General features: G+C 40.7%; 1 protein-coding gene across 4 annotated transcripts in view; it reads right to left on the bottom strand.

Moving 5' to 3' along the window:
- Window positions 1-842: 842 nt before the first annotated feature.
- The window catches only part of DCLK1 (doublecortin like kinase 1), a 207,411-nt gene continuing 193,400 nt past the window's right edge, over window positions 843-14,853 (bottom strand). For 3 of the 4 annotated variants that reach the window (XM_053386045.1, XM_053386044.1, XM_053386047.1), the window contains one exon: window positions 843-2,430. In XM_053386045.1, the coding sequence (XP_053242020.1) occupies window positions 2,266-2,430 (165 nt within the window). In that variant the 3' untranslated portion in view covers window positions 843-2,265. Of the gene's footprint in view, window positions 2,431-13,395; window positions 13,470-14,853 lie in introns of all 4 variants that reach the window. The other variant, XM_053386046.1, reaches the window with a different exon arrangement.

Below are 14,853 nucleotides of genomic sequence, written 5' to 3' on the forward strand. Positions count from 1 at the left end.
GAGCTCCAAAAAGATGAGAGCATTCTAGATGGCTGGTTTGTAGCTGTCCAAATGAGTAATCACCTCCCATCAAGAGTTCTGTAGTTTGTTCAGTGCTTGATAATGTGAACAAGTGTAATAAAGACGTAATATAAGCAAGACATCAGAGTGGCTTTTTCCATACATTATCAAAACAATAATGCTTTTGCTATAACGACTGCCCTATGGGGAAAATGTATAAGCTACAGAACTTGGGGCTGGTCCTGGCACAAAGGTGAGCCATGCATTGAGGAAGGAGATGAACCTCAGTCCATTCACAAAAATAATAGTGAATGAATACTGAGCTTATATGCCTTTGTGATTGGCCCTGCTTATTGGCCCTTCATTGGTTTTGTTGGATGTCTAGCATTGGCACTTATTCTGAAAAGCACTGAATCTTATTAGAGGTCATGCAATGGAGGACCAGGCAAGTACTGTCCTGAGGCTAAATTATATACCGGTACCCTACCAGGTACATAACCCATGTGCTCAGGCCATGAATAAATTGCTATCAGTGATGATACTAAGAAGCAACTTGGCAGAGATGGCTCCAGTTGGTTTTATATCAATTATGCTTTTATAATGAACAAAATGTGTTCAATCAAGTACCTTTTATTCCACTGGTTGAAATCCTTTCTCCACTTAAGCTGCTTAAATGACATTACCTTTGTCAGTATTTAAATAGCCCAAGTGAACAGGATTGCTGATCTCCCCATCTCAGGTGTTTTGTATCTCAAAGCAAAATTTCTATAACCTCTAGATATGAATTTTACCATCCTGCATTTCTTCTAAAGCCTCCTCAATAACACTTTGAGAATCATGCCTTAAAAACCAAGGTTTTTTTTTAATTCAACTAGAGTGACTGGTGAATGAACAGAGACCATTTTTACAAACATTATTACATTTTGTAACCAACATTATTTTAAAAACCAAATGATTCTTGTAGGTTAATTATGTTTTCAAAGCACTGATGAAACATTTACTTTTGGAATTTTTGTCCCATTTGCTGTCTGTCTCTCTCTCACACACTCGCAGACTAAATTCTGGTAAATATATTTGTACAAAGACATTAGGTGAGTAAGTGCTAGCCACTTTATTTTTAAAACAAAGGTTATTTATGTTTGGAATTTCAAATCTCTTCTTTAATTTACATTGTCTGTAGAATAATTTCCTCTGTTAAACATCCCCCCATCCAGTCATTGTAAATAACACCCCTCACCATATAAATAACACCACAATAACGCCCAGAGGAACAATCCATGGCATGAAAAAAACCAAAACTGATTGTGTTTATTGCCTGCTCCCAAACATGCCTTCTGCATGTACCTGTCTCTTTAAAAAGAATGTACAGAAAGGAGGACTTTGTGCACAGCAGAGTATGGATGATGGGGAATTCATTCCACTATAGACTCCCATGAAACTGTGTTGCAGCCAGCAACCAGGGAACTACAAACAGCACCCTAAACAGATTGTTCTTAGACAGCTCTACTGCCTGTGACATTATTTCAACAAGTAATCATGGCAGAACACACCTAGAAATGGTTAGAATTTCTAGGTTCAATGTGCTAAAAGGAGGGTGCTTTGTTCAGCAAAACATGAGAACAAACAAAACTATCATTGATCTCTCCAACAACTCAGATGCCCAGTGGTTTGCTTTGTAAAGATCCCAGTAGCTGCTGGGTGACTATTTGTACTCCTGGCATAAGAGCATAAAAACCAGACTCTACAAAAATCACAATCCAGATCCTGTAATTACGTAGCACTTCGGCTAAACCACCAATTTGAGTGCTGCAGGAAAATGTGTTGATGATAAAGCCCTCTTTGGGGCAAGTCAAGATTATTTAAGATTATGCACTCAGAGGGTTAACATATGCTTAAGTCATATACTGTAGCTTGACTGATGAAAACATTCATTGCTTCTATCCCCTTTGAAAATTATATATATATATATTTATATATATATGTATTAGAAAAAAGCAAAATAGTCTTAACCCTTTGAGGATCATATTTAGCAGCAAGTCACAATCTAGACAGAGAACAAAGATGATTTCAGTCATTTAGGAAATTATTATTACAAAGATACTGTAAGCACCCTTTCTGTGGTTCCTTCTTTAAGCAACTGATACAGACAAAAAAAGAAGGAGAAGAAATCAAATGAAACAGTTGCACACAGGTTTGGAGGATTTTTGTTTGTTTGTTTTCAGAATCTCAAAGGGTTAAGCCAAGACTTTCAGCAAAAGTGTTTTATTAAAAGGGTGAATTAGGTGAGCGAACAGTCTCAGATGAACTGGGTGAATAGTCTTCCGATTCGGAGTTGAGATCAGGTGGTGCTTGTTGTGCCTTGCAGTGCCCCCTCACATCCGGGTTGCGTCTTCGTCGGAAAACCTGCCCCTCCTTATCAAGAGCGGTGGTCTGGCAGGGGCATAAAATGAGAATAAATGAAATTAGGCTGTGTATGAAATGCCATATCTGGCTACCATATGTTCTCCACCCCACCCTTTCTTTTCCCCAGGACTGGGGCTAAAATCAGTCCGGGTCAAATCAAAAACTCTTCCTCCATCCACCCTTCTGTTTCAGCCAGTTTTGCTGGATTTAACTCATAACACAGATAAATTCACACAAAAGGGCATGACCCAAACTATTAAGAGGCAGCGTGACATCGTCAAGCATATACAGTGTGTGTGTGTGTGTGTGTGTGTGTGTGTGTGTGTGTGTGTACGCGCGCCATATGTTAAACTTCTGGATGCTATTAATTTCTTGGAGTAAAGGGTTCAGGTTTCAAGGAGAATGCAGACTGACCCTAGAATTATTCCCTTTCCAAAGTAAGCCTCTATCCTGACAGGAAAGGTTAAAAGGTGATTTGATTTGCATGAAGGGGGCAAATATTTGCCAACATTAAAAAACAGTGAAAGTGTCAAAAAAAACCCCAGTCAAACCCAACCCTAGATTCTTACAAAGCTGTCAGACTAGTGAAGGAATGAAACCCATTCCTTCACTAGAGTCAAAGAAAGGGAGAGGAAAGTCAAATTCTAAACAGAACAACCACACACTCATTAGCAAGAAGAGATGTTATTCTACACGTCCAGGGAGCTGGTGTTACCTATATTTATAGTATGTACATCTGTGTCTATTTTGCATATTCCCAAATATATCCATATGCAAAGCTGGATTTCCCCTAAACTATGAAGGGCAGAATAGTCAGTGTTCTGCCCAGTTGTTATTAATCCTTAGATCAGCCTTTCTCAACCTGTGGGTCCCCAGATGTTGTTGAACGACAACTCCCATCACCCCTAGCTAGCAAGGCCAGAGCTCAGGGATGATGGGAGTTGTAGTCCAACAACATCTGGGGACCCACAGGTTGAGAACCGCTGCCTTAGATGAAAACGAGAACAACACAATCAGAAGCAGTATGAGGTGTACATGGAGAAAGAACCTAGCTTGGGGAGAACCATCCTGCAGATTGGTTTGATCTATTGCTTAAGAGAGAAACAATGTTCACAAAGTGACAAAGTGGTTTGTCTCTTTGGCAATAGGAAGAGCTGCAAGAGAAGCGTCAAGCGAACCCTGAAAGCTATGCACATTTACTGCCACCAGCTCCGCAAATACATTTTGGGTGTATTTATCCAACAAAACAGTTCCTCTAGCACAAATACTTTTGGCTCCCTCTCCCCAATCCCCCCCCATATGTTCTGTGGCTTCCTCCAACTACCCAGAAGAGATTTAGGTGGCACACAGGGAGAGGAAGTTGTGCAGCCCAAAGTGCTTGTGCTGGTGGAACTGTTTTCTTGGATGCCACCCACTGCTTCTGGGATTTCCAAGTTGGCATTAATTGTCCAATTTAACACAAAGCATAAATATGGTGCTTAATTTTCAGAGAGCCTCTAAGTTTTGTTGATTTGGGAGGAACTGTCTACGGTGAATTGACTGCACATGCCAAAAGGATAAAAACTTGGCCTCTAAACTGCAGATATATCCCCTTGGGAGCAAGGGAGGCTAAAAACTACTGGATTGTCTAGAAACCAAATGAATGCAAGTGTTAAGTAGGAAATGTTGGAACGACTTCTCTTTATCATGATGGGCTCTTTTAAAAAATAATGCAATCAAGAGGTTATTCTACTTCAAAGGATGTATCATTTTCTCTTGGGACGTGCATAACTGTTTTTCTTCTGGAAAATTTACCAGTTAACTGTAATCCTGGTTAGAGAACGGAGATATATTTATAGACTGGGCATTTCTGAGAACAAGATGAAAACTAAATCCATCAGGTTAGGGCAGAATAGCATTATAGCAATCCATGCTCTAAAATAATGCAATCAGGGCTTGAAAATGATGTAATAAAGGCAGAAGACTGAGAGGGTTTCTATAGCAAATGGATTCAGTTAGGCTGAATTGTTCCACTAATAGTTTCATAGTTAGAATCTTTAGAGCAGTAATACAAAGTGGAGGAAAAATCATATTTGGGTTTTAAACAACTGCAATAATTTTAAATAAGAATGCTAAAATTCAATTGCGATGGTTTGCCAAAGGTTCTTTGTTTACTGCTGATTTTTTGGTAAAGGTCTGACCAGTTTTCAAGGCCCCGTGAGATGCTTGGCCTTAAAACCAACTTTATTATTATATTTTAATATGAAGCAGAAGACAATCCAGATCATATTCACGTTACAAATATAGCATTTACAGTATATAGTTCTCCGAAAGCAATGGAGGGAATGGCATATATTACCATTCAATGACATACAGATTTGCATTTTAAAGTATTTTTTATGCTCCAAAGGCGTTTATTTAAAGGTTTGACCCACATCACATAATTTTTATATTAATCCCAGACTCAAGACGAAATTCTTCCCTTGGTATTCAAGTCTGATTTAAAATATGAAGGTTGCAATTTAGCCTCCAGCGGCGTTCTGCAAGTCTTACTAAAGTCAGTTGCCCTGATCTAGGTAGGGCCATGCAGAAAAACAGATGCAGACTTCTGCAGATGTATCTAGCTGTCCGTCGAAGTTAGGAAGTTGTCTTATACTGAACCATAGCATTCATTCATCTAGCTCATCTAGTCTACACTGACTGACAGTCACTCTCCACTGTTCGATCCTAACCCTGCCTATCGCTGCCAGGAAGTGAACCTGGGACTAACCGGATACAACGCATGCACTCTGCAACTGAGCTATGGCCCTTTCCTATAGTATAGCACGATAGGTGCTATGTGTGTAGCCTCCAAACTGCTACATCTACCCAAACCAAACCACCTCTCAGAGGTCACGTGCAATATGCGCACAAGTTTAAATGTGCCTAAGTTGTGGGCTTGTTGTATATAAGAGTTTGGAACAATCCAACAAACCTCAGGCGTTCATGAGCACACTATGATGGGAATGACATTTCTCAGCTGGAGGGAAGTAGCATTCAGAGTTCCAATGAAAAGTCTATATTGGTAGCAACCTAGCAAAATTGCATGATTCTTACAGGGGATAGATAGGCAGCTACCTACTGCGTATTTGATTAGCAGATTGTCTTTAACAGGTCGGTGCTAATGAACTCTGAAGCATCCTTCAGGAAGCACCAAGGTCTGCAACACCATGCAGACATTATGCTGGCCACGGTAGACTTTGCCATAACCAACGTCATTCTGAAAGTTTTCATTGGAGCCCCACAACTTGGCCTATTGCCCTGGCTCTGGAAGACACACCCTCCACCCCCAATTGTAGCAAATGTGAAATACATGGCGCATTTTAGCTGTTGCGTAATGCTTTGTCTACTAGCTCAGGAATCACTGGAGGGAAAATATTCACTTTTTATGGGCACGGTGACTCCCCCCCCCCACTTTCCGTTGCTTTTGTTTTACTGCTAGCCATGCACATACAAACATATTCGTTTCATTAATAAAAGAATACGGGCGTATGTTTTCCCTCTTAGTGCATGCATTATTCATATTAGCTACAGGGCTGCAGTGAGGGCAGTGCCAGCGAGATATGCAGCTGTTCGTGCATTAATCTAAGAAAGGTTCCCCCGCCACTCTCTCCCTCTTTAATTCTGTAGGATGCCTTTACAGTTTGCTTGCCATTTTGGATATCTTCTGTTCACTTTGCTGAGCTAGGGCTATATTATGTACTGTTGCAACATATGCTCAGAATACTTTAAAAGCTCCCACAATCACACCATTCTATTCCACTTCCATAAGCATCCAATGGCCAATGCTTAACAGTAAAGGTAAAGGTAAAGGTAAAGGTAAAGGTAAAGGTAAAGGGACCCCTGATCATTAGGTCCAGCCGTGGCTGACTCTGGTGTTGCGACGCTCATCTCACTTTATTGGCCGAAGGAGCCGGCATACAGCTTCTGGGTCATGTGGCCAGCATTATTAAGCCACTTCTGGCGAACCAGAGCAGCGCACGGAAAAACCGTTTACTTTCCTGCCGGAGCGGTACCTATTTATCTACTTGCACTTTGATGTGCTTTCGAACTGCTAGGTTGGCAGGAGCAGGGACCGAGCAATGGGAGCTCACCCCATCGCGGGGATACGAACCACCAACCTTCTGACCAGCAAGTCCTAGGCTCTGTGGTTTAACCCACAGAGCCGCCCGAGTAGCATCTCCAAATTGCCTGGCATTCGATAACCCATCAGCACTGCTGGAATCTTTAAAAGGAGGAACATCAGAGCCCGTCTGACCTGTGTGAAGTGCAAGTAGCTCTCCCAAGAGGAGCCTTGTGGGTGGCAATGAGAGAATGGGGAAAGGCAGGTTTAATTCCTAGCATCTTTAGGTAGGGCTGGGAAGTGTAGAGAATACTGAGCTAGATGGATCAATGATTTGACTCAGCATAAGGCACATTCCCCACATTCCTAGTGGTCCTTTTCTGTGGTTGTCCTCCAACTATAGACTATTCTCTCACCAACACTGCCATCTTTTTTGGCTCCAGAAGATGTACAGTGGTACCTCGGGTTAAGTAGTTAATTCGTTCCGGAGGTCTGTTCTTAACCTGAAACTGTTCTTAACCTGAAGCACCACTTTAGCTAATGGGGCCTCCCGCTGCTGCTGCGCCGCTGCTGCATGATTTCTGTTCTCATCCTGAAACGAAGTTCTTAACCCGAGGTAATATTTCTGGGTTAGTGGAGTCTGTAACCTGAAGCGTATGTAACCCGAGGTACCACTGTATTTCTTTCTTCAGGCATTTGGACATGGCCTGGCTATGGGTGAATTTTAAGTGCTCATTCTTTTTTGAAGTGGATGCTTTGGGATTATTATTATAACAACATACTGTGGTATATTTGCATTATATTCCTTTAATTGATATTGCTTCCCCACCCCCTGCCACTTTTTGCACTCCATCTGATACCGGATGGCGGGGTTGAGTGGCTATGCTGCTTACCTGACCTCCTGGCAAGTGCGTCATTCCTGATTAGTGAGAGGGAGAGTGGGAGGGACAAGGTAATAGGGAGGTTGATGCTGTACAGAGGTGACAGCAGGAGCACCGTAATGCCTCTGTCAAGTGTGCCACCTTGCTCCTTCCACTCTTCCTCCTGGTAAGCAGCAGCGACCCATCTTCTGGGAGGTCAGGTAAGGGCTGCCATCCCACTCCATTGTCTACTCCTGACTCCGTCTTAAGACTGTTACATAAAGCAGACTTTGGAACATCATAGAGAGTCTCTTCTCCCTCTCCATAACTCAGTTTGGCAAACCATTCTGTCCGAAAAAGAGTTCTGAAGAACTCACAGTGTTGTTCATGTTACGAAAAAGGAGCAATGCAGAAGCGAGCTCCAGGTGGCTGGAAAGCCAAACAGGATGTTGACGTTATGGGACTGTACTGTGGGAACAAGGGACAGTCTATTCAGTGCACTGAGCACCGGATGTTAGCTCAGAGTGTCACATGACCCTGTACTGGAAGTACATGGGAGGAGTTTTCTCTCTCTGCTGTTGGTGATGAGAGAGAGCAGTCACGATTTCTCTGTACTGCTGGAAGGACAGAAATAAAGGCATGTAAATACATTTCTGTCTGTCTCTTTCCCCTCCCTGGGGAATGAGGGGGAAGGAGTGGTGTGTTCTTTTCACGTTGAAAAGGATCGCCGATATAGACCTCGCCTGATCTTGCCGGGAGTCGCTGACAGGGAGGTCAACAAGGATTCAAGCCGGGCACCTGAAGGGTGGCCAATTCCTCTGGCTTTTGGCTTGAATCAACAGTTCACTGCTTTGTGATATTTTAGTAAGTTCTATTATTATTAACATTATTATTAATATACCCCACCTTTTCCTCTAACAGGACCAGTGCTATTTTTCTAGAAAAAGAGGTGCCAGAACTCCTCCCTCGTTCTCTTAGAATGGCAATGGCGCCCACCTGAGAGGTGCCAGAACTGAGTTCCAGTGAGTTCTGGCTGAAAAAAAGGCCAGAACAGGACTCAAAGAACCACTAAATTCTGAGTCATCTAGGCCCTTCTCTTGGTCCTGCCACCTTCACGAGCACACTTGGTGGGGATGCAGGAGAGGGCCTTCTCGGTGGCTGCTCCCAGACTCTGGAACTCCCTCCATGGAGAAGCTAGACTGACTCCCTCCTTGTTGTCCCTCCACCAGCAAATGAAAACTTTATCATTCCAACATGCTTTTGGGAATGGACAGCTTTTAATGAAAGAGCTGGTGCCGTTCTGTTTTTATTGTAATTATTTGTATGGCTTTAATAGATTTTATAGGTTTTATATTGTTTTACTCCTAACAATGCTTAATTGTTTTTAAATTATTGTTTTTCCTATGCTTTTAGCGCTTCTCATTTTTATATGTAAGCTGCATTGAGTCCCATCAGGGGAAAACGTGGCAGTATAAATAAATACATAATCATTATTATTACATTCCTTTGCTGATAAAATCACTTCGACTTGGCCAAACCTGCCCACTGCTGCCTTAGCAGAGTGTGAGCCAGAACTGTCAGAAGTTCCAACTTGACCCAACTGCATTGGATTCACTTTTGCCTTGGATCATATGAAGATGCAGCAATATCCTGTAATATTTGAATAAGGCAGTCGTCAGGTTTCTCCTCTACAGCCCCTCAGAGCAGGAATGACCTGGCAAACTTTAGAAAGTCTAAATACGCAATGTCTACTGGAGAACTCTTACCCATACGCTTGTTGACACTCTCAAAGAACTCCAAAAGATTAGGTAGGGCTTACCCTTGTGGGAAACAGTTCCTCTTCAGCAAAACTTGTTCTTCTATATGCCTGATGATTCTGTCTTTAAAAAAATTCTATCCACTAGTTTTCCTGGAACAGATATTAAGCTATAACTGGCTTGTATTTTCCTGGATCTCCCCAGGATCCCTGTTTAAAAATTGTTACTACTTTGGCCACTTTCAAGTTCTCAGGTACAGAAGTTGATCTTATGGGATAAGTTACATATTTTTGTCTGAAGGTCAGCAAATTCCCCTTGGAAACTTGCTCTATGTGGGGATGCCCTAGAAGAGAACTCAGAAGCGCCTGTTGGTCTAATATTTAATTCCAGCTCCATAGGAGCATATACTACTATTTCCACATAAGAAGCTGCCTTATATTGAGTCAAGGCCATTGGTCCATCTGGCTCAGGAATGTCTCAACTCACTGGCTGTGGCTCTCGAGGATTTCAGACAGGGAGTTTCCCCCAGTCCTACCTGCAGACTGAACCTGGGACCTCCTGCATGCAAAGCAGCTGCTTGAACTGACTAATTAGCTTCAGAGCTCAATTAAAGGTGCTGTATCCTTAAGCTCTTGACAACCTGGGACCTGCATAATTACAGGACTGTCTTTCTTCATATGCACTCCCCAGCTAATTAACATTAGGCGACCTGCTCCACATTTCATCACTCTGCCAGGCCAAGTTGATCTCAGCAATATCCCACCCCCTTTTTTTTGCAATGCAATGCAGCTAAAGTCATGGAATACCTTTGCTGAAACACATCCCTGTAGTACCTTCTTATTTAGAAAGGATATGGGGAACGGTTGTTATTATTTTATTCTTATATTCCCACCCTCCCCTGCTCCCCCCAAAAAGGAGCCCAGTTGAGCTAGGCACTTAACTACAGAAATTTGGGTTGTTGAAGTGTTGGCTTCTTGTGCCTTCAAACCATACCATGGAATGGATATGAGCTGTAGCCCAAAACATCAGGAGGGCAGCAAGTTGGGGAAAGCTGGTATAAATAATAAGCTTTCCTGAGTCAACGTAGCACCAACCCCATCGCCATTATTCACACGTGATGTGGGAACTCCAAAATACTGTTTAATGTTTAAATATGTTTTTGTAAATGCTGGAAGCTGTCCAGAGTGGCTGGGGCAACCTAGTTGGATGGGTACAGATTATTATTATTATTATTATTATTAGTAGTAGTAGTAGTAGTAATTTGAACAAGTTGTTTTTGGATTTCACAGGCCACATGCCACCCACTCAACGACACTGGCTCCCATGAAAAGAATCTGCCGTAATTACCATTTGCAGTCTCAACGAAGGATTCATTATGAATTAATCAATGCAACTGCCATTGTCATTACAGGATGGAGATAGCTTTCTATACATTGCTTCCCATATTACGTTCATTAGACTTTAAGCAAGGTCAGTGAGCAGGACATACTGCAAGCTATCCAATCTTAAAGGGAAAAGTCGCGGCTAGCCTGCAGTTGCCTCTCTTATTCTTGTCCACCAAAATGAAATCACTAGAAGGAGGCTATCGGAACCAGGTCAAAGTGTTTTTTAAAATTCAGATGTTAAATATGTTAAGAGTAAGGTTGTTCAAGGCTGGTTAAATATTGATATAACTTGCTCAGTGAGGTGTGGGAAATACAATGGAAATGTGAAGGGTTACAAAAACCCTGTCAGTTCTTTCTCTCAAGAGGACAATGTTTTCCCTTCGTCGTCTCTCTTATTTTTCTTCATGTTTAAGCTTTCTTACTTTTATCTTCCTGCATCCTGAAAAGGGCAATTGGGCGTCCCAGCAGAAAATCATTTCCACACCTGATAAAGTGTTACAAACACATGGTATGGCTCTCCCAACATTGAATCAGTTTAGACTGACATACCATGTTTAAATTCTCTCCACATTGAAAAACAACAAGAACCCTCTCTACCCGTAGAAATCAAGCACACGGGGGCAGGAGGAGGACATTAACCAGTGGTAGCCAATGCAGTGCTCTCCGTGTATTATGGAATACAAATCCCATTATCCCTTGGCTGGGGGGGGGCGTGTGCTAGTCCACAACATCTATGAAGAGTAGGGAATTTTTAATTCCTCCACCTGTATTCTGGTGTAATCCTAAAAGAGCATTTCTAGATGAGCAGTTTAGCTTTGATTTTGACCTTCCAAGCAGTAGATGTGTATATTTTCTGGTGCATATATCTAATTCCCCCTGGCACAGATAACCATTTGAACAGGGAGAGTCACTCAAAATAAATGGGGGGGGGGGAACCCTTCAGGCAGGAAATATTTTGCACCCAAAGCAGGTCACTGGACTGTAAAGTGGGTTATGTTTGGGACTTAAAGGGTCATTATAGCAGGATGTCAACAACAATTTTTTAACATTAACTACCAAGCACTTTGCCGATTTTACAGATGGACAATGTTTTGGTTGCATTACTTGAAAAGCAGCTATCACAGTCGTGTGCTGTAATTTTACCATGTCCTGTTTAACATATATTCACTGGTGTTTAATGCCCTGTTTAATACTGTATATATTTGTATGCAGAATGTGTATTTGCCTTTGTGTATTTGCACAGTTATGTCTTCCAGAACCCTAGGGGTAAAATGTTGCATTAATTATCAATATAGCTCCTAACTTCTTAAGTACTAGAATCTTTCCAAAATTTTATCCACTCTTAAAATGAGCTTATACTGATGCCTTATTAAGTCTTCATTTACTCTTCGACTTCATGCAAAAATTCAACCATGTTGTCGTTCATACTATAAAGCAGAGGTAAATCTGTCCATATAATATGAAGGCATTTCGATGGTTATATTAGGATGTCATAGCAGTAGCCTGCATAGACATTGCTGGTATATGCCTAATAATTTTATCTGGTATTAGCAGCAGTTCCTTGCAAACATGTGAACATTTGTTAGTCTTGGGTCGTCAGGAAAATGTGCATTATTTGTTTCTAACATTGTCCATCGGAAAAGTTAAAATACTGATCAAAGGCTTAGAATACTTAAGCAAATATGCCATTTTAAACATCACTGGAATGGCTTACAGTAAGAAAGACCACTGAGCATCTCCTCTACTGTAAAGCACCCACTCTGATGATTATTTAAGAAACAACATTTAGTTAAATTCTAGAAAGGGGGGATACTGAATGCACTGTAAATGCTTGCGATGACTGCTGCCACCATTATGATAATGAAGGTAAAGTTGCACACACACACACACACACACACACACACACGTGTGTGTAATATACAGTTTTGAAATCCTAGTCTTTTGAGGTAAAATGCATTTGACAATCCTCTGGCAATCCGCCACTGCATCTTAAAAAAATAAAAAATAAAAATAAAAATCACAAGCAGACCTGAGGAATATAAATATTAAAATCTAATAAACAGCCGCTGGATAGATGAAGAAGTGATTAATTTAGGAAAGGCATAGCATCTGTTTCTGTAGCAAGATTAGACGTTTTAAAAAGAAAACACATCGCAAGTAACTACCCCATTCTCCATAGAAATAATCACAATCCTATAAACTTTGTACATCACAGGATAGTACCGAAGAGGAGGGGGATCCATGCAATATACTCTTTTTTTTAATCTGTTTAAAAAAAAGTATAACAAAATGTGCATACTTTAAAACACAAGCTTACCAGCAGATATACAATGCATTTTATTTCATTGAACTGGGGGAAAAGCTTCTAAATACTATGTTATGTCAATGCATTGTTCAATCTATAAGGCAAAGGTAGTGGTTGGGGGTGGGTGGGTGGGTTTTAAAATGACAGTATATAATTTCACATCTCATAGAGAAAAGAAATATAAATCTATACACGTAGGTACTGGTGTCCTGTTGCCATATCGTGGGTCTAAAACAGAAGGGAGCACAGGACAGTAGATGCCTTAAAACCATAAATGTGAAAGAAAACATCGCTTGAGCATATCCATTTTATTTTATTTTTTCTGTATACACTGTCCTTTTAACTATAGGGATAACTTGAATACTGAGCATGTGCAATGAAGAAAAAGCTTGCAATGTCAGTGTGAATAATGGGGTGAGGAAGGGGGATGAGGGGTGTGGCATCTCAATCAAAGGTTAAAATGAAACTGATAAAAGCAGCATATGGACTGGATAACGAATTAAAATAAAATATAAAATGTTTATCCACTGAAGGAACTGGTTAATGGAGACTGCCAGCACGTTGCCATGGAAACACTGACTGTTGGAGCTGTACCATCTCATACCTTATCCAATACATTCCTGGTTGTTGGTAGTAGTCCAAAGAACCTGATCTCTTGATGGTAAAACCGTGGTCCAGCTGAGCAGAGAAAAACGGGGCAACTCAGTGGGTCGACATTGTGCTAAAGAGTTAAGACCTCCAGACCAACACTGTCCCTTACTTAGTGCATATTTAATGTTCACTTTCACAAGATAGTACTCTAACATCCTTTAAAAAAAAATAAAAATCTATGCACTGGAAATGGGAAAATAAGAAAATGAAAAAATAAATAAATGAAAGAAAAAAAAGAAAGAAATTAGCCCTAAAAAATCTACCTGGCTGACTTAAGACTAAAGTGAGATAGGAGAATGCATTTATTTCAACTTCTGACAATTAGTCTGTTTATATAGCAACAAAAGTAGGCTTCCCCTTGGGTTTCACATACGTGTATATCCCTCTCCCCACCCCCTGTTTTATGGCAAAGGGTGTGTGGTGTTGCTGCTTTTTTAAAAATAATAATAATAGCAAATTGTAGCCATTCCTAGCACCAGAAGAGACCAGACTACACTACACAATGATCAAGTTATGCTTCTTCATATTTGTCGAAATGTGCAAAGATAAAAGAAACACATTTTGACATTCCCATCCATCTTTGTATGTCAGGTTTTTGGGTTTTGTTTAAAAAAAAGATCTTGTAGACAAGGGATACTCAGGAGTCCTGAATAACTGTATATTCCTGTACCGTACACATGAGGCAAAAGGAGTAAATAAATAGTTGCACTGTAAAATCTTTACTAACTTGTACTGAAATCCAAGTTGTAAGCTTAATTTAATATTTTTGTAGGGCGAAGTATATTGGTACATGTGTAGGGGGTGGGGTGGGGAAGCACATGTTCCGTTTATTTCTTCAGTTGTACGGAGGCTGGGTTAGCAAAAAAAATAGAGGTGTTATTTTTCTAACTTTTCCACAGCGAATTGACACGTAGGTGGGTCACTACTTAACAGGTAATTAAATGTTGTTTTAGTTCTTCAGAGAGAGAGAAAGGCACAATGTGCAGTTTAATACTGGAGAATGCTATAATGCTAGAATTGTTACATGGAAATCTATTAAATCTATATTTATTTTTGTTTCCCTCATTAGACGTATAATGTGGTGACATAATGCTGAATGTTTAGAATTCATATTACAAGAGGCAGTTTGAAACATTTCCAGATTCTTACTTATTGAAGCACACACCCTGACTCTGAATCCACACAAGGCATAAGTTAATATGTTGCTTTGTTTATTTTGTTTCATTAACCCGTGCTTAGTCTTATGCAAAATATTTTAAAACATCCAAAATGATTGAACATTTCCTGCTGAAAATATGAGGCCCTTATTATGCGTGCGTTATATCCTAGACTGATCTATGATTGCCACCTACTGGCACACTTGTGTGATGCACTTGCCATACACAATAGCCAACCTTCCAGGGAGTTTCAA

This window comes from Podarcis raffonei, chromosome 4, assembly GCF_027172205.1.
Source record: "Podarcis raffonei isolate rPodRaf1 chromosome 4, rPodRaf1.pri, whole genome shotgun sequence".
Lineage (NCBI taxonomy): Eukaryota > Metazoa > Chordata > Lepidosauria > Squamata > Lacertidae > Podarcis > Podarcis raffonei.